The sequence below is a fragment of the Perna viridis genome, chromosome 8 (assembly GCF_037379345.1).
Source record: "Perna viridis isolate PV_CMFRI_1.1 ecotype Kerala chromosome 8, ASM3737934v1, whole genome shotgun sequence".
Lineage (NCBI taxonomy): Eukaryota > Metazoa > Mollusca > Bivalvia > Mytilida > Mytilidae > Perna > Perna viridis.
In genome coordinates this window covers 30,691,210-30,719,121 of record NC_142452.1, presented here as the reverse complement: position 1 = coordinate 30,719,121, position 27,912 = coordinate 30,691,210, and the positions used below count along the sequence as shown (strand labels likewise).

The 27,912-nt window shown below is 32.5% G+C and overlaps 2 protein-coding genes across 7 annotated transcripts; one reads left to right on the top strand and one right to left on the bottom strand.

The window, feature by feature from the left end:
* Positions 1–198: 198 nt before the first annotated feature.
* Positions 199–4,583, bottom strand: LOC148610194 (serine/arginine-rich splicing factor 7-like). 2 transcript variants are annotated; one of them, XR_015914762.1, is made up of 6 exons: positions 4,514–4,583; positions 3,832–4,079; positions 3,252–3,488; positions 2,283–2,743; positions 1,486–1,563; positions 199–1,107 (listed from the first exon to the last, which is right to left on the bottom strand). XR_015914762.1 is itself a non-coding variant. In XM_088542412.1 (5 exons), the coding sequence occupies exons 2-5, from the start codon at positions 4,077–4,079 to the stop codon at positions 1,065–1,067; spliced, it is 606 nt and encodes a 201-aa protein (XP_088398538.1). In that variant the 5' UTR covers positions 4,514–4,568; the 3' UTR covers positions 199–1,064. The 2 variants fall into 2 exon arrangements, 1 of the variants encoding a protein (XP_088398538.1); XM_088542412.1 differs by lacking the exon at positions 2,283–2,743 and having other exon boundaries at positions 4,514–4,568.
* Positions 4,584–7,270: 2,687 nt separating this feature from the next.
* LOC148610193 (uncharacterized) lies at positions 7,271–27,030 on the top strand. Of its 5 annotated transcripts, none has more exons than XM_088542400.1 (6): positions 7,271–7,352; positions 13,817–14,200; positions 16,029–16,196; positions 21,718–21,807; positions 22,292–22,336; positions 24,657–27,030. In XM_088542400.1, the coding sequence occupies exons 2-6, from the start codon at positions 13,914–13,916 to the stop codon at positions 24,907–24,909; spliced, it is 843 nt and encodes a 280-aa protein (XP_088398526.1). In that variant the 5' UTR covers positions 7,271–7,352; positions 13,817–13,913; the 3' UTR covers positions 24,910–27,030. The 5 variants fall into 5 exon arrangements, with proteins under 5 accessions (XP_088398526.1, XP_088398527.1, XP_088398524.1 ...); XM_088542398.1 differs by lacking the exon at positions 7,271–7,352 and adding an exon at positions 13,138–13,162; XM_088542396.1 differs by lacking the exon at positions 7,271–7,352 and adding an exon at positions 13,428–13,572.
* The last annotated feature ends 882 nt before the right edge of the window (positions 27,031–27,912 follow it).

The following is a 27,912-nucleotide window of genomic DNA, read 5'->3' as shown; positions in this document are numbered from 1 at the left end:
AGTAGGTATGCCCAATGACCAGACCTTAAAATCCATGAAGTTTTTTTTGTGCACCGACTAATTGAAAAGTGGTTTACCATAAAGGCAAACCAATTTTTTTTTTTTTAAATTCTAGTTTACTGTGTTCAAGTGTTCATTTTAATGGTAACTCATTTACAAACCTATTGTTATTCTACAATGAAGTAAATAACAAGCAACTTTCAATACTTAATTTATTTACATATTTGTTCTTTTCTATGGTGTATTATACAAAAAAAAGATAAACAATAAAAACAGTGTAAAACAAAAATACATTGTAAACTGATACTTTTTCTACTTGATAAATACATTTCCAAGCAGTGTCATTTTTTCAGAGGAACTCTTCAGCTTCAGGTTACTCAAGGATGCTTATGGTATATTCTAATACCATAGTATGTACATTGTACCATTAAACACTTGCATGCAGGAATTTCATCTCCATTTCATTTCTTGGTAAAAAATTGAGAAACTTTCATGTTGGAATTGAAGTATAACAATTTTTAGCTATATTTACCAGATTTGATGACAAACACAGTTCTGAATAGTAAAACTTACTACTTAAAAGACAGAAAAAATACAAGTTGTCTCCTGTCACTTAAAAATTACATTAATTTTAAGAAAATGAGTTCTGTAGAAGTACATTGTATACCCAGAAGCCAAAGTCTGCTTTCTCTAAAGACTTCCTAACAAATTAAATATAGGGTATATCTGCATGCATTATCTAAAGCATAAATTGAGGTAAAATATCAAAAAAAATTCCAGCCCAAACAGTTTTTAAGTACATTAACATTAATGATCATATCAATGCTATAAAAAACTTATGAGACACAAATATGCCATTTGGTTGAAGAAAAACGTTCTAAATTTAAGGAACAAAATCATCAGTTTCAGTTGTCTTTTTCCTGAATTGACCAAGAAAACTCTTTTATATTTACATGTAAAATGATACTAAAACAATGCAAGTCATTTCCAATGATAATACCAGTAAAAGTTTGTGTTGATTTCACAGCACTTTTTAAAATGTTCTTCCATTTAATGGTCTTTGATCAGGGACTTGGACTTCTCGACTTGGATCTAGCAACTGGAGACCTAAAATGGCAAAAAAGATCCAGGTCATTACTTTCTATTTCAGAAAATGAATTTCGGAAAGTTTCTTCTGCATCCTGCCAATGTATTTCACCTTTCCCTATAATAGACACTTTCAATTAAAAAAAAAAAAATAGTTAAATTTAAAGTTCTACATTTCAATTCATCAAATTCTAGTATTATATCACAAAAACAACTTAATTCATAGACTATAGTTCTATTAACAGAAACGTGATATATGATTAAAATCACACACAATGTTAATTAGATACCATCTCAATTCTCATCAAGGATCCCAGTCTGGGCCAACAAAATTTTGTAGGAAACACAACAGGAGAACAACATCCATGAATATGCCCATCACCTTAGACTTACACATACCTGCTACGTGATCTAGAATATGACCTGCCCTTTCCTCTACTACGACTCCTGCTTCTGGACCTTGAATAAGACCTACTCCTATAAAAAATTAAATAGAATTATTACTTTTTTTTACAAACATATGCTGTGAACTATTTTTGAATTATATTATAGTCCCTAGATATGTTATATCAATGCATGTTTCGGTACAAAAAATAGCAGCAGCAAACTACATCATGCCATCATCCATGCCAAGCACATCTGGCAGAACTTTTCCAAATACTTCAAATGATTTGTTTGTTGGCAACCAATAAAAGCCCAAATATGATCCCCTCAATTTTAAAATATACTTTTAAAGTCATCAACTGTTCAGTTTTATTTCAAAATGGGCTTGATAAGTAGAAATATGCATTGATTTTTAATCAAGGTAGAGTCCAAGGTGTTGAATTATGCATCCATATCTAGAATCAAGATTTACAGCTACAAGTCTTCCACTTTCACAAATGATGGAGCATCTTTTTCTTAAGTTCTAAAAACGCTTTAAAAATTATTAGGATATAGTTCAATCAAATAATATACATGAATGTACCAGTAAATAATTTCAACAACTTGGACTAATATTTAAAGAATTCCCCATGTCATAATTTATGCTTACCTGATAGAAAAGGTAGAGAGATAACATAGTTAACAATTAACAACAATATGCACATACAGTGCAACTATACTACACATACATTTTATATTATATACATTTCTCAGTGATCATTTGTGTGAAAAAATTGATCATAGGTAACAAAAAACCCCAATGCATGACTTACGCACACAGCTCTCATAAACTAGTGTTAAGATGATTAATGCTCTCAAAAATATGCAGTGCAGCAAAAATCTCTTGCAGAAGTAAAAGATGAGTAGAGATCATTCTCAGTGCAGAGAATTGTCGCAGAGATCAATCTCTGTGAGGGCTGAAGGTCATTGTGGCCATTCAGAGGTCACTTGAAGGTCAAGGTTGATTCTTTGAGGCTACAATTTTTTTTCCCATGAAGGATGTCCTTGAAAGATTGAAGGGCGATCTCAATTGATGTATGTTGATCAATACACCGAAGGAGCAAAAGGTGAAGATCTCATTTGGAGTTGGTTGAACTCTCTCGGCAGAGTTGTGAAGATCTTGGTGTGTTGAGTGAACACTAACCAGTGAAGGTGGTCAGTGTGAGCTTATCAAGTGAGCCAACGACTATCTAACACCTGATTCATATGACGGTTGATAAGAGTAGAGAATTCTCTGCAATGCATGGATAGGAAAAATTAATTGAAAATGTTAAATGAAAATTTATATGGTATAATTCATTTTGTACCCCTTGTCATGCACCAAAACTATAGATTTGCTTAAACATAAGAATTTGAACAAGTGTAGTTGTTGGAGAAAAAAAAACATCTTGCAATATTAATGGCTGAAAGCAATCTTAACATATATAATACAATAATGGCTTTACACAATGCATGTACATATCATTGAAATAGAAACAATTTCCTAAAATGTGTTAAAAAATTGGGGAAAAATCAAATTTAGAATATTAATATATCTAACATTAAAATGTCTAAAGCTTTCTTCAATTATAATTTAGTCATATTTAAACATTTCACTGTTTTCAAAAGTTCAGAAAACTGAAAAATTCAAGTCATATCATTTGACTCCAAGTGGTCACGAAAACAAATTAATACCAATTTTCCCAATAAACTTTCCAACAAGAGCCTTCAACATGTAATTTAAACAGTCAATATCAACTCACCTTGAACGTTTGGAGTAGCTGCTTCTTCTTTCTCTATCTCTGCCACCTCTGTATTTTGAGCAATCATAAGCATAGTGCCCTCTACCACCACATTCATAACATCTATCCAAAGGATCAAATGGTCGGCCACCAGCTCCTCCTCCACGTCTTGGTGGACCTCTTCCTCCTCGTAACCAAGGTTTAGGTCTCACTTTTCCAGTGGAATGTTCGACACGAATTCTGGATCCACACAAGTTACTACAAATAATAAAAAATGTGATGGTGACATTTCAAGTCATTTTTAAAAAATGTTTTCAACATACATTTGTTTTAGTTAACTGGTTAAAATCAACTACAAAACTTTCGTCTAACTTAAATTTAAAATAAATGTATGTTTGTAAGATTAATAATTGTATAAGATGTTTAAAATTTTGATAAATCAGAAGTTGTACCACACAAAAATTACCATAATAAATTGTGCACAATGGGTTTGCCAGCTTAGAAGATAAATTCTTTTCTGTCATTTGAACTAAATAATTATGTACACAGTATGATCTGAGGTCTGGCAAAGGACAAAAAGACCACTATTAATGATACTCACGTTCCATCCAAACCTCTTACAGCATCATCTGCATCTCTAGGGTCCTCATACTCCACAAAGGCAAAGCCTGCAGGATTTCTGGCTACCCAAACATTTCTGAGACGACCGTAATAACTGAAAGCCCTCTCTAAGTCACGCTCATGCGCATCTCTAGCTAGATCTCCTACATAGATCTTGCAATCTAAATCTGCTCGTCCTGAGCCTCTGTCACGATCTCTCTCTGAATCTCGACTGGAATATCTTGACATCTGCAATAAATGATCATGTTAATTCTCATAGAAATTAGGGGCAAGAATCTAGAATATAAACTTAAACTGCTTACACGTGTATGTATATATAAGTAGTAACAAGAACCCTGCATATTTCTAACTATAGTTATACTCAACCTTAGCCCAAGCTCGTTAATGATTTGCAATATCATTTGTAATATATATATATATATATAATCTAGTTACAGTAAATACAAAACAAAATGTAACTTTTAAAAGAAGGTCAGCAAGATACGATTTCGACAATTTCGTGGAGAGAAAAAAATCAAGCCCTGTTTTCCATAATCTCCGTGTCCATACAAAAGCGGTAAGTGAAAAATACTATATGATAATATCCAGCTCCGTAATATTCAGTTTTCTTATAACATTTGATATTCTGTAACTTTTAATTAAAAGATTTACTTCTAAATTACCTTCCTGGATAGATGTACACTAAAAATGGCGGCTCGCGCTTCTTCTATACCACAATGCACCAAATCATTAGAAACCAAGAAACGATTAAGAGAAACGAACAAAACGAATTAGTTGTTCAGCTAAAAAACTGTTCCCGACAAGGGCATAAAACATAGTAGTATATAACACAGCCTGATTTATAGAACAATTAATTTATAGAATAATACTCAACAACCCCTGCTTTACTTTTTCCCAGACAAAACAAAACAATGCGAATGATAATTTCATAAAACCTCTTATAGTTAAATATACATGTACATGTATATAGAAAAGTATTTATAGACATAGACAGATATTGTAATTTCTAATATTAACGTGCTTAAAAAATCTTTAGACCACAGCAATGGTAAAAAAAAGTGATAAACACATGATCAACATTTCGTGCCACACGTAGGCTGCGTCTTTTCACAAACTAGTCACATTAGAATCGCTGTCGATCGGGGTAAAACAATGCAACATATAATAAATGGCCAGCCCATGGTAAAACAATGATAAAATGGAGATTCTGCGATTTATTTTTTATTTTAAAATATGTGATGATAATGAAGTGTATTTTAAATGAAGAAATCTATGTAACCTGAATATGTCAGACCCTTGTCATATTAGATTCTCTTATCAGCTTTAAAATTTCTATAATTTCGGGCGAACTTTTTGAAGTTATATAGTGTGAAAATGAATCGAAAGTAAGGGCGTTATTGTTTTAACTATATTTCCCATCGTCTCCATGCATGCTTTTGTCGATCCTGTATATAAAAAAAGGAAGTGATATGGTGAAACGCAATAACTTCGAACACGGTGTAGCCAGTATCGGATCCGGGGGAGAGGGTGAAGGGGTTTGCCATCTTTCCTATTTGCTGGAGATTTTGTAATTTTCATGTGCAAAATTGACCAAAATGGCGAATTATGTCCTAGCACCCCCTTTTTCGGAGGAACCCCAGCTGCAACCCCTGATTTTCAAAAGGCCTGGATCCGTCTCTGGTAGTGTACCTAATTACAAAAAGTAATAAAATCCACCATAACAGAATGATGACATTTCTTCGAAATAAAACCGAAAAGAGTACAAAAACGACACAAAGATGTGGTAGTTTTTAAGTACCTGATATTTTCTAAAACATGGTAATTGGCTATTAGTTTTGGAAAGGCACCTCTCAGTTTCCGCTATATAGATGACGTATTATCTTTAAACAATCCTAATTTCGGGGATTTTATACATCGCACCTACCCCAAAGAACTTGAGATAAAGGATACAACAGACACTGTGAAGTCAGCCTCATATCTTGATCTAAACTTAGAAATCGATGGTAAATGAAAACTATTGACCAAACTTTACGACAAACGTGATGACTTTTCATTCAAAATTGTCAACTTTCTTTTCATTTGTGGCAACATCCCTTCAGCACCTGCGCGTGGAGTGTTCATATCACAACTCATACGTTATGCCAGAGCTTGCCGAAACCACGCAGACTTTTTGTATCGCGCTATAACTCTAACAAATAGGCTTCTGGAACAGGGTTATGTTGCTACAAGATTGAAGTCATCACTATAGAATTTTTATGGTCGTCATCATGAACTCGTGGATCGTTATGGTATATCCATCTGCACCATGAAAATTGTTCTTTGTTGTGTATGTCTGTTTTCCATGTCTAGTCTTTGTCCCCGGATTACATTCTTTTGATTATTGCAATAACCTTGGTTCCCTTGATTACCCTAAACAGTACATTTTTTTTTCATTTATATCACCATGGCTACTGATTTTTTATAGCAATATCTACTAGTTAATGCACTTATTTTGAAATTACTTCCTACACATCAAGGATTAAAAAAAAAAACGCTACTTGAAATTTCTGTGTTGAGGGCTTCAAAAATGCAGATTTATTTCAACAAAATGAGAAGAAATGTGAAAATTGTATTATAAAATCAGTTTTCATGAATATGCACTCCCTACTGGTACGGATAGAATTCACGGTAAATATATTATACCGTGAATTCTATCCGAACAAATACCAGTAGGGAGTGCACATTCATGAAAACTGATTTGTTCAAGGTGTCATAGTTTTCCTTTTCTCTTTCGTCTACATGGAGTTGACTTTTTATGAGCAATTCTGCAGGTATATATAGGAGAGAAGAGGACGCTTATATATAAATATATACCCTACGTGTGCACGTGTGCCATGCCCCCAATTTTTAGTAGAGTTCGTGATCCTCATTTACTTTTGTTACTTTGTTTGTATTATTTTGGTTATTTTATTTTTTGTTGTGCGTGTCTGTTTTCCGTGTCTGGTCTTTGTCCCTGGATTACATTCTTTTAATTTCCGCTAGAATATTGGTTCCCTTGATTACTCTTTCAATGCCTTGATTCAGAATTCGTTTTTGTTGTTTTATTAATCCCCGTTTAAACTAAGTCTTAGACAATACAACAGTGATGATTGATATTACATTAATTCTCTTGATTTCAGCTAGAACTTTGGTTTCTTTGATTACTCTTTCTATCAAGTCAATCAGGGATTTATTAACAAGTTTCGTTTCTTCTCATTTTTGTAATTCGTTTTACCATTTACAAAAGTCAATGCTTCGTTTTTTTTTACTTTCGGTGCTTATTATTTTAAGTACATTTTCATTTTCTTATAGAAACATTCAGACCATATTAAGCAACTGAATTAATTAAAAAAAACACCCAATATAATTTCAACGTGCCCGTCACAGTCTATAGAAAGCTTTAAAATCACCACAACTCATGGATTTTTCAAACGTTCAACTGATATAATACTAATCAGGTGCGTGGAGGAGGACAGTCGCTTGGTTTGTAATTTACAATTCGAATAATGTCACAATTTGAACCCACCTAAACAATACATATTTACGCTTATATATATATTTTTTATTATCTTTCGAAATTATAATGCGGGTTTATTTATCAGTATGATTGATCATGTCAATCGATTGACACTTTCAAGTTATAGAACTTATACGTCCTTCCATGCTGCTAGATTCACACACCACTCAGCCTTTTGGCACTGGAAGTTGGAACGTACAAATGTAACTTAAAAGCTGCATGGAGCTTAAGTACTGGTTCACTCTCAGAAGCTGCTTCTCTCATACTATACTCAGCGTCACATAAATAAAATACTGTTAAAATTTGAATAAAAATATTTTCTAAGACTTTATTGATACCTACCATCGTTTAAATTGTCTTGAATGACTTGCTCATTCGTTTAGCTGAATGGCCTCTCCCTAAACATTGAATAGTTAAATTCCAGTGAGATTTTAATTCCCGGTCCCAATATTTACAAATTACATCGTCAAAAGTCGGCCATGCTTACAGCGATCAGGTTGCCAGGATATTTGTTCACATTTAAATGGTTTGTCCATAAGCCGAAGAACCCAGAATGCATTTCGGCGTTAGATCTGATATCTCTGATTTATTCTACGTGAACAACGTACAATATCATGAAGTTGATCAAGCGGACGATTGTCACCAGAGTTTGACAGGAACTTACAAACTTTGTTTGTAAACAAATCGAATAAATGTTTGTATTTGTATTTAATGACTTTCAAGTGGAAATCTTTTTCTAGACATCTTTTTATCACTTCTTGATTCTAAGCTTCTTGTAATATGTAATGTAATATCATTATAATATAATGAGGAATGTAAAATGCACCTGGAAAAGGTCAAATACGCCCAGAGAAAAGCAGTTCTGCATCAGATATTGCATTCTACCATTTAGTCTCATGTGTAACAGTAAACTGTGCCTAATAAAGCAGAAATAATAACATTTGCTAATTACAAGCACAGATTAATTAAAGACTGAAAAAACGCCTCAAACATTGGCTTCTATGGAATTTATAATAGTTCAAAGTGATGCTCAAGTCTATAAAATCAGGGTTTTTGAAAAGCATTTACAGTAACCTTCATTTTACAACTTGTAAATATTCATGAAAAGAAAAGTGATTTTTTTCTGGACTACTTATGAAAAACAAATGCTTATATTGCCAATTACATCTACATACAGTTACTTGTATTAAGTTATTTGATGCATTTAATAATTATGCCATTGATTTAAATGATTATGTATTTATAATTTTGCATATTAACCATAATTATTGAGAACGTTGTCTCATAACAATATTGCAGGTAATGAAAGTTTGTTTGTCATTCATACTCAATATAAAGTCTCAAAACATTCCTAGACCTAGGTAAGAGTGTAAAATAACGAAGTGTTAAATTTGTTTTCCAGGGACATTATTAGCTCACCTGGCTGAAAGACCATGTGAGCTATTGCCATCACTATATGTCTGTTGTCTGCTGTTGTCATCATCCTCTGTTAAATTTTTCAAACATCTCCTCTAAAATTACTCAACAGATTGTAACAAAAACAGTTGGGTTTAGCTAAAATTTGGCAGGGAGTTCAGCATGATGGGATGGATCTATGCCGAAATTTTCAGAAAGATCGGTTGATGATCATGAATGAATAAGTTTAGAGTCCTGAAGTTGATTTTCAGGGCTCATGCTACAGGGTGATTCAGGCGAAGCTGCCCTCTCATTTTCAGATATGGCCTATGATCGGGACTGTACTCCGTCTCTTAGCAGTATTTTGACCAGAGTTGTCTCTCTTCCTTCAATAATTCAAACAAGAATGATGCCCATTCGAGAAAAAAATCAATTATAAAAATCTTCGAAATCTATCGAATATTCAGTAACAAGCAAGTATTTTAATCAGTTTTTTGTTTCAAATGTTTATGAAGGATACATAAAGAATATTCTTCACTCCAGCTTACTATAATTCATGTTTTATCATTCATATTTCATTATGAAACATGCAAATTTGTCATGTGGTTTGTAGGGAGTTACATTAAATTTATCTCAATTGTTAATTCGGTTGAAAAACCAAAGTGTTTCTTTTGATCTTCTTGTTTCATAACTGAATAGTTAATTCTCCATTTCACTGAAACATTTCTGAAGCTTGAGACAAGTATGTACCAACTGCTACATGTACAATATGTGTCAATAAAGTTTCAGTCTTGATTTGTCAGTAATAAATTTTTAACATGATTATTGATACTCTTGATCAACTTATTTCAAAAGACTTGATATTTTGGACAAAAAATCATTACGGATTGTTAAAGTGGGACCAGGGTAAAAAACTGAACATAATGAAAATTCCAACAGAATGTCACTGCCTGAAATTTTCTATTCCAGTGCTGCTAAAAAAAACAAAATCAATAGCACAATGCAATGCAAGAAGCTTTGCTTTGCTCAATCATGCATTAATTTTACTATAATAAAATTGGGAGTGGGTAGAGGTGTAGAAATTCAATTTCATGAATATATAATACAGTCAATCTTCTTGTCGGCAGCCCAGTTGAGCAGGCGGATTTCATTTTGTCCGAAATGTTAAGTTAATTTCATATGCTGCTTAAAAAAAGTAACATTTATCTCAATAAAAGAAAATAAGTGTATAAAAATACCTGTTTATTTTGTGTGCACGTAAGTAACATATACACGTACATGTAATACATGAAATTAAAAAAAAGTGTAAGTTCACTTCTCCCAGTGTCAATCTGAAAGAGAAGTCACTTCTTGTTTTTCTCTTGTAGCTTGAGCCCTGTTTTTTCCCAAATTTTACATTTTCTACTTACATGTAAATAATCTCTAAAACTACTTGATGGATTTTAGAAAAACTTTGCATGATTGTTACGTAAAACATGTTCAACAAACTCTGCTTGGGGATTTTTTATCTTGCTTAAAACGTGGTCACTGTTACTAAAAATCACTCAAAAACAGTTGGGTTTAGCTACATGTAACATTTGGCAGGAGTAAAATTGTACAGTATGATGGGATGGACCTATGCCAAAAATTTCAGAAAGATTTATTGATGAATGAAAGAGTTTTGAGTTCTAAAATAGATTTTTTTCCTGAATTTTCCATTTCCAACTTTAAAAATCTTCTCCTCTGAACTGCTGGATGGATTGAAACAAAACTGTATGAATGTATGTTGGGATTTTTGAACTTGACACCATTTCTAAAAATAGACCATAGGGGTCAAATTGCAGAATTACATGTACATCAACTCAAAAACAGTTTTGTTTAGCTAAAACCTGGCAGGGAGTAAAATTGTTCATCACGATAGGATTGATTTTTGCAGAAATTTTTAGAAAGATCAGTTGACGAATGAATGAGTTGTGGGTCCTGAAATGGACTTTTTTTGTAAATCTCTGAGACATCTTGTAGGATGGAATGTAACCAAACATGGCATGAATGTTTGTTAGGATATCCTTAACCATTTTTTATGTCAAGATCATGGCCACCACTACTAAAAATTGAGGACTTGTTGAAATTATTTGAAAACCAATGGGTTTAAGCCATAATTTTTTTGGGGAAAAAATCATTCAGCATGGTGAGACAGACCTATGCCCAAATTTTCATAAAGATCTGTTGCAGTCTCACCAACCACTTCTAATGTTTCGATAACTTTACATGTTAAAAAAGTAATTTTCAGTTTCACTTGAATTACCAGGACAAATGACAGTTTAAAGTTGCATACCATTGCGAAGCTTCGAAAATGAGGCTTTTAAAATCGTTATGCTAATGGTACGATGATTGTAGAACTTCTTCACAAAATTTACTTGAATAAATAATACTGAAAATCCACAGTTTTACCTTTTCTGCTGACAGCATGGAGGTAAATTACTCAAACATGTAAATAATTTCATACACTTTTGTAGTAAATTACAGATATGATTTTAAAGTACACATTCTCAGCTTTATTTTGGCTACTTTTAATCAGAATACACACAAATAATGCAATTACAATGCATATGTCTAGGTTCAGTGTGTTTTTGGTACTACATAGGGGTTGCCATTTGACCCAGAAGTGGTTAGTGAGACCTGCTCAGTGTTGGAGTTACTGCCTGTTATGAGTCAAACAATGACTATGAAAGATTTATTTTTATAATATGAAAATTGGATGGATAACTAAGATGCTCTGTATTGATTAAATGATTCTTGTGACAGTAGTATGGTAAGGTTAAGAATCCAGCTTTAGACGGCTACAGTACATGTACGAAGACTATTTTTGACAAGGTGTTTAATTCCAGCTCTCTAGAGCCTCTAGTACTTTCTCCTGGTGTTTATAACATTCCTCCTGGTATATATTACTTTCTGTGGGAGGAAAGTCCAGCTCCTGGTATGTCCTGGCGTAGTTTGGTGAAACTGTTCTTATATCATGTTGGAAAAGAAAAAGTATCTAAATATAAATAATTATTGAAGACCATATGATACACACATTTTAGTGTTTTTTGTTATAGATTTTTAAAAGAAAAGTTTGATGAGAATTTAGGAAATTTTTTATTATGGCCTAATGTAAATTTGATAATATTAAAGAGTAATCAAGGGAACTAAGGTTATAGCGATAATCAAAAGAATGTAATCAGGGACAAAGACCAGACATGGAAAATAGACATACACAACAAAGAACATAAATTAACTAAAGTCATACAAAGTAACAAAAGCAAATGAGCAACTCGGACTCCACTAAACTAAAAACTGGCAGCATGGAACAGGTGTACCGGTAGGGTAAGCATCCTCTGATTTTCAAGAAACCCCCGCCGAGTTGCTCATAAAAAGTCAAGTCCTGGGAAGAAAGAGGAAAGGAAAACTATGACACGAACAAATCAGTTTTCATGGCACAGATGGATACACTGTAGCAATTCACGAGTTTGTGAAGACGACCATAACACTTCTGTAGCGATGACTTCAATCTTGTAGCAACATAACCCTGTTCCAGAAGCCTATTTGTTAGAATTCTAGCGTGATACAAAAAGTCTGTGCAGTTTTGGCAAGCTCTTGCATAACATATGAGCTGTGATATGAATATTCCATATGCAGGTGCTGAAGGGATTAAAAAGATAACAACAGACCATCATTCTTTTTGGCCTCACTAACTCAGTGCATGCACATTCAATTAAGTTTATGTGGTTCATGTACAACATGTATGTCTCTGCTTAGTGTAACTTAATATGGCGAGGTCACCTTAAGGCTTAAAGTACAAGGTCCGCATGTGAAAATTCAGTATTTTATGAAAAAAAATAAGTTGTCTGGAGGAACATAGGTTATTTTGATGACTGGAAAAATATAGAACATTTGGATGTCCTGTTGATGCATGGTGCATTTACAAATGTACATATTTTCCATGTTTACCTGTACAATGTCGATTATATACACTACTGTTCATATGAATCTTGACATTAATATTTTACACAGTGGAAGTGAACATTAAATGAAATGTTTGTACACCTTTTTTTTAATGGCTATATTGATTATTTTATTTACCCTATATTGATTTATTATGTTTTATTTGTGCCATTGTGCCCATGTAAAAGAACATACAACCTTTGAGACTTACCAATTATTTACACAAATTTGTCCACAATAATTGAGTGGAAATGTAAAATCTACCTTGGTCATACTGTAAGTATTACCTACAATCTACTTGTTAATTGATTTACAACATTGTCCTGTCTGCATAACTTGTCATCAGGCTTTATTAGCCAATACACAAAAGTGGCTGAAATATTTAGTAGGGAACTAATATATTTCCAATGAGTACAAGGTATTGTCATGTATTCAAGTAATTATTTACAATCCTTGAAATTTGAAAGGACATGAATAGTTTTTTTTTTTTTATTTTAAAAGAAAGTTTGATAATTTTTTTTACCATATGTTTTTTTTTATAGTTTATTTTTTTAGGTTTTCATTTTCCTTTGACAGTTAATTGTTGTGTATTCATGGTTGTGGTTGTCTTCAATGATTCATTATCTTATACTTTCAAGGTTTTTTTCCTTTATTATTATCAATTTTAAAACAGTTTGGAGAAATGTCAATTTTAATGATGGCTGTTTAATATTGGTCTTTTACATTATAATTTACAATTTGTAGGTGTTTACATTGCCGTACATGTGTACACTTGTCATAAAAATATGCATGGAAGTGAATTGGTAGATGTCACATGGTCATCAATATGTATGTAATCAACTGCTGTAGGCATTAGAATTCATAATTTTGTGAATTTGAATGTTCCATGGAAATGGTAGTCAATGCACAAAATTAGACTTGCTCTGTTTTTTAAGCTGTCTTTAAAATTTTAAACTTTGATGGTTACTGCTCCATTTATCATGTCAGTGGAAGAAACATGCTCAGATTAATTCATTATTCAACTGAATCTAAATGTACAATTGATGTTTTATTTTTTTATGTTTCTTTTCAGATCAAGTAAGGAGGAAAAACGAAGAAAGAGTAAAGACAAGAAACGAGACAAAGAGAAAGAAGAGGATAAACAAAAACAGGTAGAGACCAAGAATAGAATGGGGAGATCAAGATCAAGAAGCAGGAGTCGTAGCTTTAGTAGGGGGAGAAACCGTGGGAGAAGTCGCAGCAGGAGTTACAGTAGAAGTATGTCTCCAGAAGAGGGCTACCGTGTCCATGTAGCTGATCTAGGCATGGACCCATCAAAATCAGAAATTGAGAGAGCATTCACAAAGTTTGGTCCAATACTTGAAGTCTGGGTAGCACGGAACCCACCATGCTTTGCCTTTGTTGTATACAAGTACAGAGAAGATGCTGAAAGATCAGTACAAGATATGGATGGGAGGCAAGTAGTAGATATAATTAATAGGCAGGTTTACATATATAGAATGGTATGGTTTTACTCAAGTTCAAAATAAAGACTGGGAAATGTTTACAGAGTTTTTGAAATTCATTTCCTTCCTGATATAAAGAACTCAGTAGAATGAAGGATAAGATGCAGTTTGATTGAAATTAAATCTTGACTGTATACTTTTAGAATATCTAATCACATTCAGGGGTTAAAAATTCTGTAAGACTTTTATAAGGGACTATGAAGTTGAAACTACAAGCTTCCTATTTTTACTTGAAAAAAGTCTATCAGACATGCTCTTTAAAAAAAAAAAACAAGTTTTTAATTCATTCCCTTACTGCATGTAAAAAGAAAGGTACCTTTTTTTTCAATGTGCAGGTCTCCATCACATTTTTAGTCAAATCCCCACCTATGATTTTTTAAGTCATATGTAAATGACTGTATATTCTGTTGGATGCCATATTAGGGGTTAACATGAATACATTTAGATTCCTTTCGACCTTTAGGGTTTGTAAGTCTTGTTCTAGTTTCATTTTCCTGACCGAAACTTTTTATGTATAACATATTGAAATCCACACAGATCTGCATTTTATTATATACTTCCTGGATCTAAGAACTACATTATAATGCAAAATCTTCTATTTATTGCTTTTATTGCATGTAGAAATATATATTGGATATTTTTTTTTGATATTTATACACAGAAAAATGGTTTACTCTTAATTCTGAACTCAAAAGCTTTGTAAATGACGAAATTTCTATGCATTTGTATGGTACACTGTAGATTAGGACCCATTCTCATGAAATTGCTGTGCCACTTGATGAGACTTACGTACCCTATTCCTAGATTGAATCAATAGCCCATTTTCAGTTACCTCATATCATGTGACCATCAATGTTCTTTTGAACAGATAATGGGGAACGATATTGAGGATTTTATTTGTAAAATTCAACTGTAAAAAGATGATGAATTTCTAAAACTATTTTAAGATTTCCAGCTCTTTATTTTTGAACCAGTGTAAGTACCCATTAACTGCATAAAAAGAATTGAAAGCCTCACATAACTAGGTTTTTTCATTGTAAACAACTAGAAATTAAAGGTAAAGAACAAATTTAACTTTACTTTTGATTGGTCAGTCATACAATACATAAAGGTATTAAATATTCTCATTGGTCAATACTGTGAAAGTACTTTTATTCGTGGTTACCAATTTTCATGGATCAGGGAAGAAACACAAGTTTGTGGATTCTTGAATATAAAGTGGTTTTGAAGTGTTTAGTATAGATACATTTGTATCAATTGGAATCTATTATTCTTTAGGAACCAAATTTCGTGGTTTGGCCTACCCTTAAAAAACCATGAAAATTGGTACCCCACGGTCAATAGTATTTTCACAGAACCAAAAAAAAACAAGTACCCATGAACTAGTCTTTCAAGTTTTATTTATGGGGAGACTCATAAAGACTTGCTTCATGTGTAGATTGTTTGATTGATAAATTTTTTTCCTGTTTCATTTTTACAGCATTATAATAAATAATATAATTTATGTCTACTTAGACTATCAAGAGAAAATTCTGGATTTATCTTAGTCTATTGACAGTGGACAGTCTTTGCATTCCTGTTTTAATGATAGGATCATAGCACATGCTAGGGAAATTTAATTTATACTATAATAATGTAAAGAAAGTGTTCTGTCTCTCGATTTCTCATCAAAGAGGCTTTTGATAACGATTACTAACTTTATAGTTAAGGCAATTAGAAAAAAAGAGCTACAATTATATTGATCATTCAACATTTAAAGTTTGAAATCTTAAATTTTAGAGTCATGTCAGGAGGGAGAATCCGAGTATCCTTTGCCAGACCAAGGACAAGGGGTAGAAGAAGACGAGGTTTTGATCCTAACCTAAGATGTTATACATGTGGAGAGAAAGGTCACTTTTCCCGTGATTGTGTAGAGATTTGGAGACAGAGACGCAGAAATAGAAGCAGGTAGAGATCACGATCAAATACTCATCAATATTTATCTTGTTATTTTTATATATATATATTTTTGTGGTACTCTAGGAAACACAATTTTCAGTAAGTATTGAGGGTATTATGTTCTTTGGTGTAAAGTTGCTTATGAAAATAACTTTCTATGATTATTTCAGGATGCTGTTTCTTTCAATTCGGTACACACAACCACATATAACAAAACACAACAGCTCTGATGAGCATTTGACACAAGAAATCTTTTTACTTAGAATTTTTTAAGTCTACATTATCCACATGAAGCCAAGAGGCATTCATTGGTGTTGTCAAGCAATTGTTTACTCTCAGTACCACATTTTACTGCTTCAATGCACACCATTTTATTTTTTTATATTTTTTAATGATATTTAGACTTTAAGGATATTGAATTATGTCTGAAAATTTAGTTTTTGCCTTTTCGATTAAAAATATTTTCTTTTCAGTTGAACTTAATGACTTTGCTCCTTCTATGCAATGATTGATGAATTTTATAAAGAGTAATCTTTTTCATTGTGCATTATCATGTATATATATTTATAAACTTTTTTTCCTTTAAAAAAGTGATATAAGCATGGGTAGATTGGGTATAAATTTTAGATGCTAGTTTCAATGAATTGCACAGTTATCCACCATTCTTAAATTCGAGAGTTGTCTTTCTTTTAATTTGTTTAGTCTAGCTTGTTACATTTTATTTTTAAGTTCAGTAGAATTCTAATTTATTTTTTTTTATCTTTTAAAACTACACTTAATTCTAATTTTAAAGACATGGTGAAATGGAATGAATCATGCATAAGTTTTTTGAAGGAAAGTAAACAGTGTTTCTTTGATATAGAGATAAATAGAATTCTTTTTATCATTTTTTTGTCTTCAAGTTTATGTTTTTACACATGTAATGTGGGTTAAAAGTATGAATGCATAAAGTTTTTTGCCAAAAATAATGGGTGCTATGCTTTTATAAGGGATTTAACACTTATTACATTTGAAGGTAATCATTATAGCCAAATGAATTAAGTTATATTTATTACTTTTCCTGTATGAATGCTTGGAAAGGTAGGTATATTCCATTGTATTTAATTATGTACAAAGTTATGTTTATAATTCAATTTCTGACATTTGTTTGCAACTGTTGAACACAGGAACATGTAACCTTAACATGTTTTCTATGTATATAATTTAAAAATTAAAAATTCTAAAATTTATGATTTTCATTTGAAAATCATCTTTATTGTTATTTAGGAAGTTGTAAGTCATTTATTATCATCAATGAATCTATGTTGTAGCACTCATGATTTGTGTATAAATACTCAGGAAGATAAGCAAAGATTCTGAATGCTTTATAAGTACCCACCCTGCTGACGTAACAGTGTTACTAACTAACGCCTATTCTGATAAAATTGAGAAGGCTTATAAGCCAGAACCTTTGATGAACAAAATGATTTACTTTTAAACTATTTTTGTCAGGAGAGTGGTAATGGTAATATGTGTCAGATCAGAGAAATGGTCATGTGATTATGGAATTGGTGATGATTGGTCAAATGATTTAGAAATTGAAATGTGACATGGTTTATGATTGGTTCCTCTGTGTGAAGGAGCCATTTGATTGGTTGGGAATAACCATTGGTAGAAAAAAAATGGTTGTTAGTGGTGAGAGCATTGAAATTGATTGAAATCTTTGGTTGTGTTGTTTATGTACATGTGTTGTCGCCTTGGTTACAGCACAGGTAAGTATAGTCTGATGTGTTTACACAAATTTCAGTGGTGTTCACACAAATTTACCAAAGATAATAATGAAATTGATGATCATGGCATAGCAGGCATCTGATTTATAATAACTGCATAAAAGATGGGGTCTTTCACAATTGATTCTTAGATTAGTGCATATATTGTGTAATTCTCTAAGGAACAAAAATATTTTCAGCATTGCAGGGTTAAGAATGAAAATCTCTTGCTATGTACAAAGATTCTGTTATTTCAACTTTACAGTTACTATTTGATATTAAACTATTCCATTTTCAACCTAGTTTGAAAAAGTAATTTTTTTATCATCCGTTTTTAAGCAAATTATCAGTAGCATTGCCTACAGGTCCCTACTAAAGTTATTATCTGTATTGGCTAAAACTTTGTTTTAAAAGAAAGTACATTTTCATCTTGACTTAAAAACATTATACATCGTTGTTTTTCTAAAAAAGATGGTATACCTAGATACAAATATATAGTTCTTGGTAGAGATTCCTCATACTTTGTAAGAAATAGTTCAAAATCATCTTCCAAATATACAGAGGAATTTTTAATCGACAACATATTTGTCCAGTGTGGTGGACATGTTTTTCAACAAATAATCGGCATTCCAATGGGAACAAATTGTGCTCCTTTACTTGCTGACCTATTCCTTCACTCTTATGAGGCTGACTTTATAACTGATTTGATCTGGAAGAAAGAATATCGTTTGGCTAGATCCTTTAATCTTAGTTTCCGCTATATAAATGACGTATTATTTTTAAACAATCCTAATTTCGGGGATTTGATACATCGCATCTACCCAAAAGAACTTGAGATAAAGGATACTACAGACACTGTGAAGTCAGCCTCATATCTTGACCTACACTTAGAAATTGATGGTAAAGGAAAACTATTGACCAAACTTGATGACTTTTCATTCAGAATTGTCAACTTTCCTTTCATCTGTGGCAACATCCCTTCAGCACCTGAGTATGGAGTGTTCATATCACAACTCATATGTTGTGCCAGAGCATGCCGAAACTACGCAGACTTTTTGTATCACACTAGAACTCTAACAAATAGGCTTCTGGAACAGGGTTATGTTGCTACAAGATTGAAGTCATCACTACAGAAGTTCTATGGTCATCATCATGAATTCGTGGATCATTATGGTGTATCCATCTGCACCATGAAAACTGATTTATTCAACGGGTCATAGTTTTCCTTTCCTCGTTTGTCTACCCCAGACTTGACTTTTTACGAGCAACTCGGCGGGTGTTTCTAGAAAAACAGAGGACGCTTACCCTACCGGTGCACCCGGTCCATGCTCCCAGTTTTTAGTGGAGTCCGAGTTGCTCATTTGCTTTTGTTACTTTGTATGTATGATTTTAGTTACTGTATGTTCTTTTTTGTGTATGTATGTTTTCCATGTCGGGTCTTTGTCCCTGGATCACATTCTTTTGATTACTGCTATAACCTTGGTTCCCTTGATTACTCTTTCATAGATATATTCAAAGGCCTTTATGTTAAAAAATTTGATTGATTATGTAGAAAATCACTTAAGTTCTAGTGGGTCCCATCTTAGGCCAGTCAGCACCCCCGTATCAGAATTTCTGGATCTGCTACATATTTTCTTACACTTTTATTGCAATGCTTGGCTTTATATGACGACTTTACCTCATAAGACTACCATGTGTGTAGAGCTGTATAAATGTGATGCCTGCTTGCCAATTGTATTATTTTATTATGCATACCACTTTATCTATACATATTCAAGAATTCCTGACTTCCCAGAGATACATTGCGCACTACTATCAAAAAGTAATGCATCATATATTTCAGAATTAAATGGGTCTGGTTAAAATGATTACATCATAATGACCTTGTTATGGTTGCCTATTAAATCACTGCATCATTTTTTCCATCTGATCTCAAAATGGCAATAGGGTATTTTTTTTTATAGCTTTTTCTAAGTTTATAGCTTATCTTTACAGACATAAAATGATTTGTATTTCATAGAACTTTAGTGAATCTCTAATGGAATGATGTAACGTTAAAGAAAAACAATTAAAAGTACAAACAATTCTTATTTTATGAATTAAAACAAAAGCAATGTCTGGTGGTTTAATGTTGGGCAAAAATGTCTATTTTGTCAATAGGTATCAAATATTCATCTTAAGTTTAGAGATAGATGCATCTGGTTTCATGTTAATGATGACATCAAATTTAATTGCCCATCTTTTGCATGTGCTTGGCTTGTCAACAATGGGGCGTAATGGTGAGGGTACCATGTCAGTTTTTCTAATAAAGTTTATTCTGGTTTGTCATTTACCAACTTAAATACTATTTTTTTTTATACTTTTAAGTAATGGGAAATGACTTATTACTTGACAAATTGGTAAAAAAATGCTTAGCTTTATTAGCTAGGTGGAAAATACCTTGCAGAGAACTTAAACTGTTCATACTCTGCAGTCTTCACGGTTAACATTTTCATTTAGAAGCCATTCTTACTTCCAAAGTTACAAATATTGGAAGTCTGAATGATTTTTCATTGGCTCAAAAAAAATTTGAAATTATATGAAAACTTTTTTTTGAAGTCCTAAATCATCTGAATCTATGTCTAGTAATAAGAAAATCCTGTTATAATGAAAATAGATGACAACAAACGCTCAATCGATTAAGACTATTTAGATATGTCTTAAGAACCTCAAAATAAACAGAACACTACAACACCCCAAAATGTTTTGAAGTCCGTTGGACTTCCTAGGAACATAATTTTAGGGGTCTGGACCAAGCTAAATTCTAAGGCTGACCCTGTAATTATTCTATTATCAGCCCAACAGATTATTTACAAATATCAGTTTGTCCTACAGAGTTATTCCCCTTTGCTCAATACAATAAATCAATTTAGGTTGTGTGTTAGTATAATATTTAAGCTATATTTAATATTTTGGTTCTATGCAGAAAGTTGCATCGGTATAAAATGTAATAAAACGAGTAATTTATGATATCCAAAAGCGTGGACATTTTGTTGATATCTGACTACTATGCATAGTCTGTTTAAGTTGTCTTGGACTTACCATATAAATATTTCTGACCCTGGTCCACACAAGCTGATTACAAGTTAAACCATCTTTTCTTCTGTTAAATATTTACAACATGACAGATGGTGGCAAAACTTGTTAAGTATGGAAAAAAGTGCATTTCGGGCATCAAGGGCTTTACTTACTTAATTTTTTAGACGTGTCCTTATTGGATGGTTTTCCTTCTGTCTGACATATCAAAGAATTGATGAGAAATCAAACTTAAACTCTCCTCCCTTTTTTTTTTAAATAAGTTACATGTAAGTCCATTGATAGACTTGCTTCAAGTCTGTATTAATATTTTATAAGATGTATACATTTACACTTTTAACTATTCACTGTCACTAATATTATTTAAAAGAACACATATATTAGAGAGAGACTTGTAGCAAGTTTAGTCCAATGGATATACATTGTAACTTTTTTTTTATCTGGGTTATGTAGAAAAGGATTTACTTGAAAACATCTGGACCTGGTTTCATCAAGAAATCTCATTAAATTTTCTATAGATTTTGAATCTGATTGGTCAAAATCTGAGTAGAGGGAAGATTTGTAGAAACTATCAAATTGAGATTTCACATGTGACTGGGTTCAGGACCATGGTCTGCACAATCTATATCCAGCATCAGATCTTGTCCTAGCTTTGTATTTTTTTGTCATTTCTTGTGTTGAAATTGGAAACCATTTTATATTTTCAGAGATAGAGACAGGGACTACAGAAGAAGGAGGAGTTATTCAAGGTCAAGGTCAAAGTCACGATCTCGCTCACCTAAAAGAAGCAATCGAAGGTGTGTTGTGTACATTATTTAATGAAGTAGAATTAAATGTTTTATGTCCTGCAAACTGTGGTGTATGATGACATTTTTTTTGTTCTTTCATCTCTTAGATTGTCATGGAGTGGTATCATGTTTATAAAAAATTTGAATCAAAATTCATTATTTCTCTAAAAGTTCAGTTTTTCCCTGTTAATTAATATATTACTGCTTTGTTCAACTCCTATAAAAGATAAAAATACAAATTGACCCAAATTAAGTTAGTCCATCACTTATGCACCACCAATAGAATAGTAAAAAAAATTCTCATCTCTGTCCTGGTTTCATAACTAAATGTTGTGGATCAGGTTGTGACTGATTTAAAACCAGACAGTTTTTAAGTTCTACATGGATTAAAATAGACCTGAATGTACATCAAATTTTAAGTGCCACTTCACATTTTCCTGTTTTTGTGAAGACCCTCTTAAGGGGAATATATATTTTCCTGTCCTTTGTTCAGGTCAAGGTCACACTCACGCAGACGTAGAACCAGTGATAGTCCAAGGTAGGTCTCTGCACTACTCCATTCCACTTGGTACGTCTAGATTTTTGTACTAACCTGTATCACAATTTGTCCATGTAGGCAATTGATAATTCTTGAAATGAAACAATTGAATATCTCAATATGAGCCAACTTAATTGCTTCATTGCATAAAGTTGGTTAAACTTGTTATGAATTTGACTAACTTCTGTAGTTCTTACTTAGGTCAAGCGCTCATTAGTATTCAGTTAATTGTTCTAAAATAGAATCCTATGAATACTGACCTTAACCTTGACAGTTCACTCTCAATAGTTATTCAGTTAATTGCCTATAATTAGAATACTACGAATACTCAGTATCACTTGATCTTGACAGTGAACGCTCATTAGTATTCAGTTAATTGCCCTAAAATAGAATCCCATGAATACTGGTGTCACTTATCTGTGTTGGCTTCTTATATCCATCACATCAGAATCAGGCTTTCTTGATTTTTTAGCTCACATGGCTGAAGGCCAAGTGAGCTATTGCCATCACTTGGCATCCATTAATGTTAACAATTTTTCAAAACTCTTCTCCTCTGTTGACCAGTTAGAATGGAACATGGTATGAATGTTCCTTGGGGTATCCTACATAGAATTGGTATAGGGATTCTTGAACCATCGAAAAACGTAGCTGCTATTACTAAAAGTAGAACATAGGGGTGAGACAGTAGTTTCTTGCATATATCTCCAAAAGTGCTAGCTTTGGCCAAATTCGTACAAGTACAAAAGTGTTCAGCATGATAAGAATGATCTTTGGTCAAATATTCATTTTAATCTGTTAAGCCATGTTGGAGTTATTGCCCTTTTTATACGTTTTTCTCTGATTTTAAATGTTATTTCTTTCAAAAATCTTCTCCTCTGACACTACTTGACCAATTGAAACTGAACTTTGGGTGAATGTTTCTTGGAGTATCCAGCATAGAACTGATGTTGTGATTTTTAATCTGTTGAGAGCCATGGCCACTGTTTCTAAAACTAAACATACATGTAAGGGTCAGACAGAAGTATCTTCAAAACCATAAGATTTAGCAAAATTTTGACGTGGTAAAAGTGTTCATCATGAGAAGATCTATTTGTAGTTTAATTTTCATTTTAATGTGTGAAGCCAAGGTGGAGGAATTGCTTTTTTTGACGTTTTTTCCTATCTTTAATGTGATTTCTTTAAAAAATCTTTTCCAGTGACACTGCATAGATCTGATGTGGGGATCTTAAATAAAAAACAATAAAAAAAACTTGGCAGCTGTTATCAAAATTAGAACAAAAGGGTCAGTCAGAAGTTTTTCTCCTATTTCTGCAAATGCATTAGGTATAGCCAAATTATTTCATATGCTGAAATAATCCATATTATAAGGCTTACAAAAGTCTGCATTAAATCAAAGCTGTTTGACAACTCTTTGTTAGAGTAAAAGCCTTTGAAAGGCGAAAAATGATGTTTAAAACTATGATAGATAGAAAGAAACTTTCAGTTGCTGAAATGATCCTTATGATAAACCTTCAGAAGTCTACGGTGATCAAAGATATCGTACAACTCCTTGTTAGAGTAATTGCCCCTAAAAGGCGAAAAATTATGTTTTTAATAGTTTTTCAGCCAATATCTTGAAACCTATGATATATAGGTAGAAACTTTCAATTGACACCCCACCTTGATATGAGGGCAATTTATTTACAGAAATCTGCAATAAACATCCTTCACCCTAGTCATAAATTGGTGTTAACACAACAGCAGTACATGTTAACATGCAAATCAGTTTAAAATAATTTAATTAATTTTCTGACTTGAATGTTGGGCTTGGCCATCTGGGAGCAAATTGTAAAATTCATGATGAAGGCAGCATGGTGCTAGAGGATGAAGGCATGGTGCAGCGCCATGCTAAATTTGTCTAGGGAAACCTCTAATTTAACCAGGTGAGTGATTCAGGATCCTGGGAGCCTCTTGTTTATTATTAATCACAGGTTACTTTTTGTATATTGTACTAAGCTTTCTATAGGGATGTTGTATTGTGGAATATGTTTTGGTACTGATATGACATCAACTTCCAGTTTGTCGAAAAACATGAAATTTCATTTTATCCTGATTGAAAGCAATAGTATCTCTAGTGAGCCCTTGCTTACAGATTTGTTTTCATTTCTACATCTCAATTAATAAGTCATGGCTATAAAGTATTCCTGTCTGTCTGTATGTCATACTTTTTATTTCTGAGTAATACCTCTTGATTTCTGGGTTATACCTAAATACTATTGATTTGATAATAAATGAAAACTGACACCAAGTTTGTTTACAAGGAAAATTTTTTTGTTATCAGGTCACGATCACCAAAAAGAAACAGATCTAGATCAAGGTCACCCAAACGCAGCAGACGTGATTCTGATCGTGACACCAGGAGATCATCAGAAAAGAAGAAATCAGAATCACCCAGGAAAGAGTACAGGTCAAAATCTAGGTCAAGATCCAGATCTAGGTCAAGGTCAATGCCTGCTGAAGAAGTTAGAAAATCTAGGTCAAGGTCAAGAAGTATGGAGTACCATGGTAATGGAGAAGTGGAACAGGAAGCGTAAACTGTTGTGTTAAAATGAAGAATTTCCAATGGAAATGTTGTTATAATTGTTAGAACTTGAACATCCATGTTTTAATATTTTAATTGATAATGTTTCATTTTATAGACATTATATCTGTGAATCATATTGTCAGTTCTCAAGTCCATGTAGTCACCTCCTTTTGTAATTTGTTATGAAAAAAAATAACTGGTTATAGAGAAAAATTAGGACTTTCATAGTAAATTGAAAACTTTGATTGTTAAGGGATAGATCAGTAACATTTTTATATATATGACTTGGGGAATGATAGAATCATCAACCAGTATAATGGCAATTAAACACCTCTGTGTAGATGTTGTGGAAAATAGTATAAAGATTGTCCTAATTTTAGATAAGATTTGCTATTCTATATGTATGTGTTTTAAATTTGTGACAGAACTTGTTTTAGAAAGAGGAGTACATTCAGATTCAATCCGAGTTATGTAGGTTCAAATTTCATTCATGTATTTCACTCTGTAATATACATTGTCATTGGTTTAAATTGATAATTAAGAAAGAAAGAGTTTTCAGTTGCATAAAATTTCGTACTCATGTACATTAAAGTATAAACATTGAAAAAGGATAGCCATAATATAGTTAATGGTGCAAATCAGGACATCATTTCATCAATGTTTTCATGCTTTTTCATTCAATTGTCATTTTCTTTATCACTAATTGTTTGTATTAAATAACATACATTTTAAGGTAAATTTTGATACCAAAAAAGGATTGCACTGCATATTATAAGTTTTGAGCCTTCATACCTCTCGTACATACCTGCATATATGAAGGGGTTGAATACTTTGTCAAGATTTCTTCTCTGCTGAATGAGCATTGTTTTCTGAATTTTTGTCATTTTTGTTTTTTTTTACCAAACAAACCAATGCAAAATGGTTTTTATCATATTTGACCTTTACATTAGTTTTGTCGGCTCAAGATAAACATGTAATGGTATCTTTTAAAGAGAATGATGAATTCTGATAGATTTCACTTAGAGTTGTATTTCCTGCATTACTGTCTAAATGCTACATGATTGATTTTAAGTATTTCTGTTAATTCTGGCCAAGAATGTAAATTTTTAAATGTATATTGATGGCTATTAGACATGTGTTTTGCTATTTATCACACAAGCATTTGAAGTGCCATTTAATATTTTCCTGTTGATGTGAAATTCAACTTGAAGGGAATTACTAGCACTTAGTAGACTAGAAGATTCCTGATTTTAGCTGTTCAAAATTTCCTTGTTGGTTGAGACAGAACTTGTGAGCTTTTCTGTAAAAAAAATTCTTCAAAGCACAGACTATTTTTATACTGGGGATACTAGGGGAGGGGAGGGGGTGGGATCAATTTGTCAAAATAAAATTATTCCAAAGTTGAGCTAAATTTTTTTTTAACTCAGCCATGGACAAAAAATTGTATTGAAAATATGATTCAATATTTCCGCTTTACTAAACAATGATTATCAAATAAAATTTTCAAGTCTTGCTGCTGCTGAAAAAAAAATTATTTTCACACTTGCACAAAACTTTTTTCTAACTTAACATAAATCCCAGCCCCCCTTCTGGAATAAATTTAATCTGTGCCTAATGTGTTCAAGGAAAATTATATCTTACCCAAGGGTGTTTGCAATTTCCATTTCTTGTCTGATAACTCTTGAATGTTTCAAAGTGACCTATATTTACAGATGATGGCATATTATTCCTGGCCTCATCAATGGGTCTTGATCAGCACTTAAATTCAGGTCACTTTGAAACAGCTCTTAATGAAAAAAAAGACAAATTAAAAGAAAGAATGAAACAACAGTGTATGTTTTTGAAATTTTTGACACCTTGAGGAAACATTGAATTCTTCTTTTATTCAGCTTAGTCTCATTATACAGAATGATTAACTTAATTAAACCCTGAAGTGTTATCTTTCAGTCCTTCAAGTGTTAAGAGTTCAGTTAAATATCTTTCTGTCCATTATTGAAGTCAGTTCAGAATAAAGTTCAACATTAAAGACATCATCTCTTTTGTTTTTATTGATCAGTAGAAATCTTGTACATCACTTTTGTATGTTATATGTAAGCAGGATGTACTCTTGAAATAAAGATTATGTAATGAATTGTGTATTGACTACTGCCATTTCCTAAGATGAAAAAATTCACATGGAATTTGTGCTTGTTCAGGGAGTACACTCCTTGAAGCGTTCACGTTTTCTGTTTTAGCATTCCTTCATCCTGCGTTTACACATAGTTTTGCGTTGGTTTAAAGGCACGATGAAGGCACTATTCGTTTAAACACACAATAGGAGCGTTTATTTAAAAGCATGATAGAAGCTTTTGTTTATTTTTGTACTTTGTTTCCTTGATTCAGCTGTAATTTTTATATGATTTGCTTTTATTAATTTATATGTTTTCATTCATTCAATTTTCTATTTTTCTTTCATCAGTATTTGTTAATATTATTATTATTCATCGTTTGTCTATCATGCATTTAAACACAGGCTGTGAGGGTTTGTCTATAGTGCGTGCTACACACGCTATGAGCGTTAGTTAATTGTTTAAACACACGATAGGACAGATTGGCAAAACAAGCTCTATCAAACCCTTCTATTGGTGTCAAAGTTTGTGTTCAAAAGAATTTATTTCTATTATTTCCAAAATCTTTAAACAGAAATGGCAGACAAGCTGGCATAAACAGCTAAAACCTAATGTTAATGTAAAACCAGCATTTTACAGTGGTAAAAGCATCACGCAAAAACAATTAGTAGACTCAGACTGGGCACAACCATGCTACCAGGTCAGATAGGAAAATATGTTGAAGATATATCGCCTTTATGCCAAAAATGTGGAGTTTCAGATGACATTAAGCATGTCCTTATAGATAGTTTAGAACACCATCAAGCACGTTTGGAACTTAAAGAGAATATCCACAAATTGGGTCTCCACACTCTTTCGGAACTAAACCTTCCTAACCCATCAAAATCAGTTCAGCAACAAGTCTG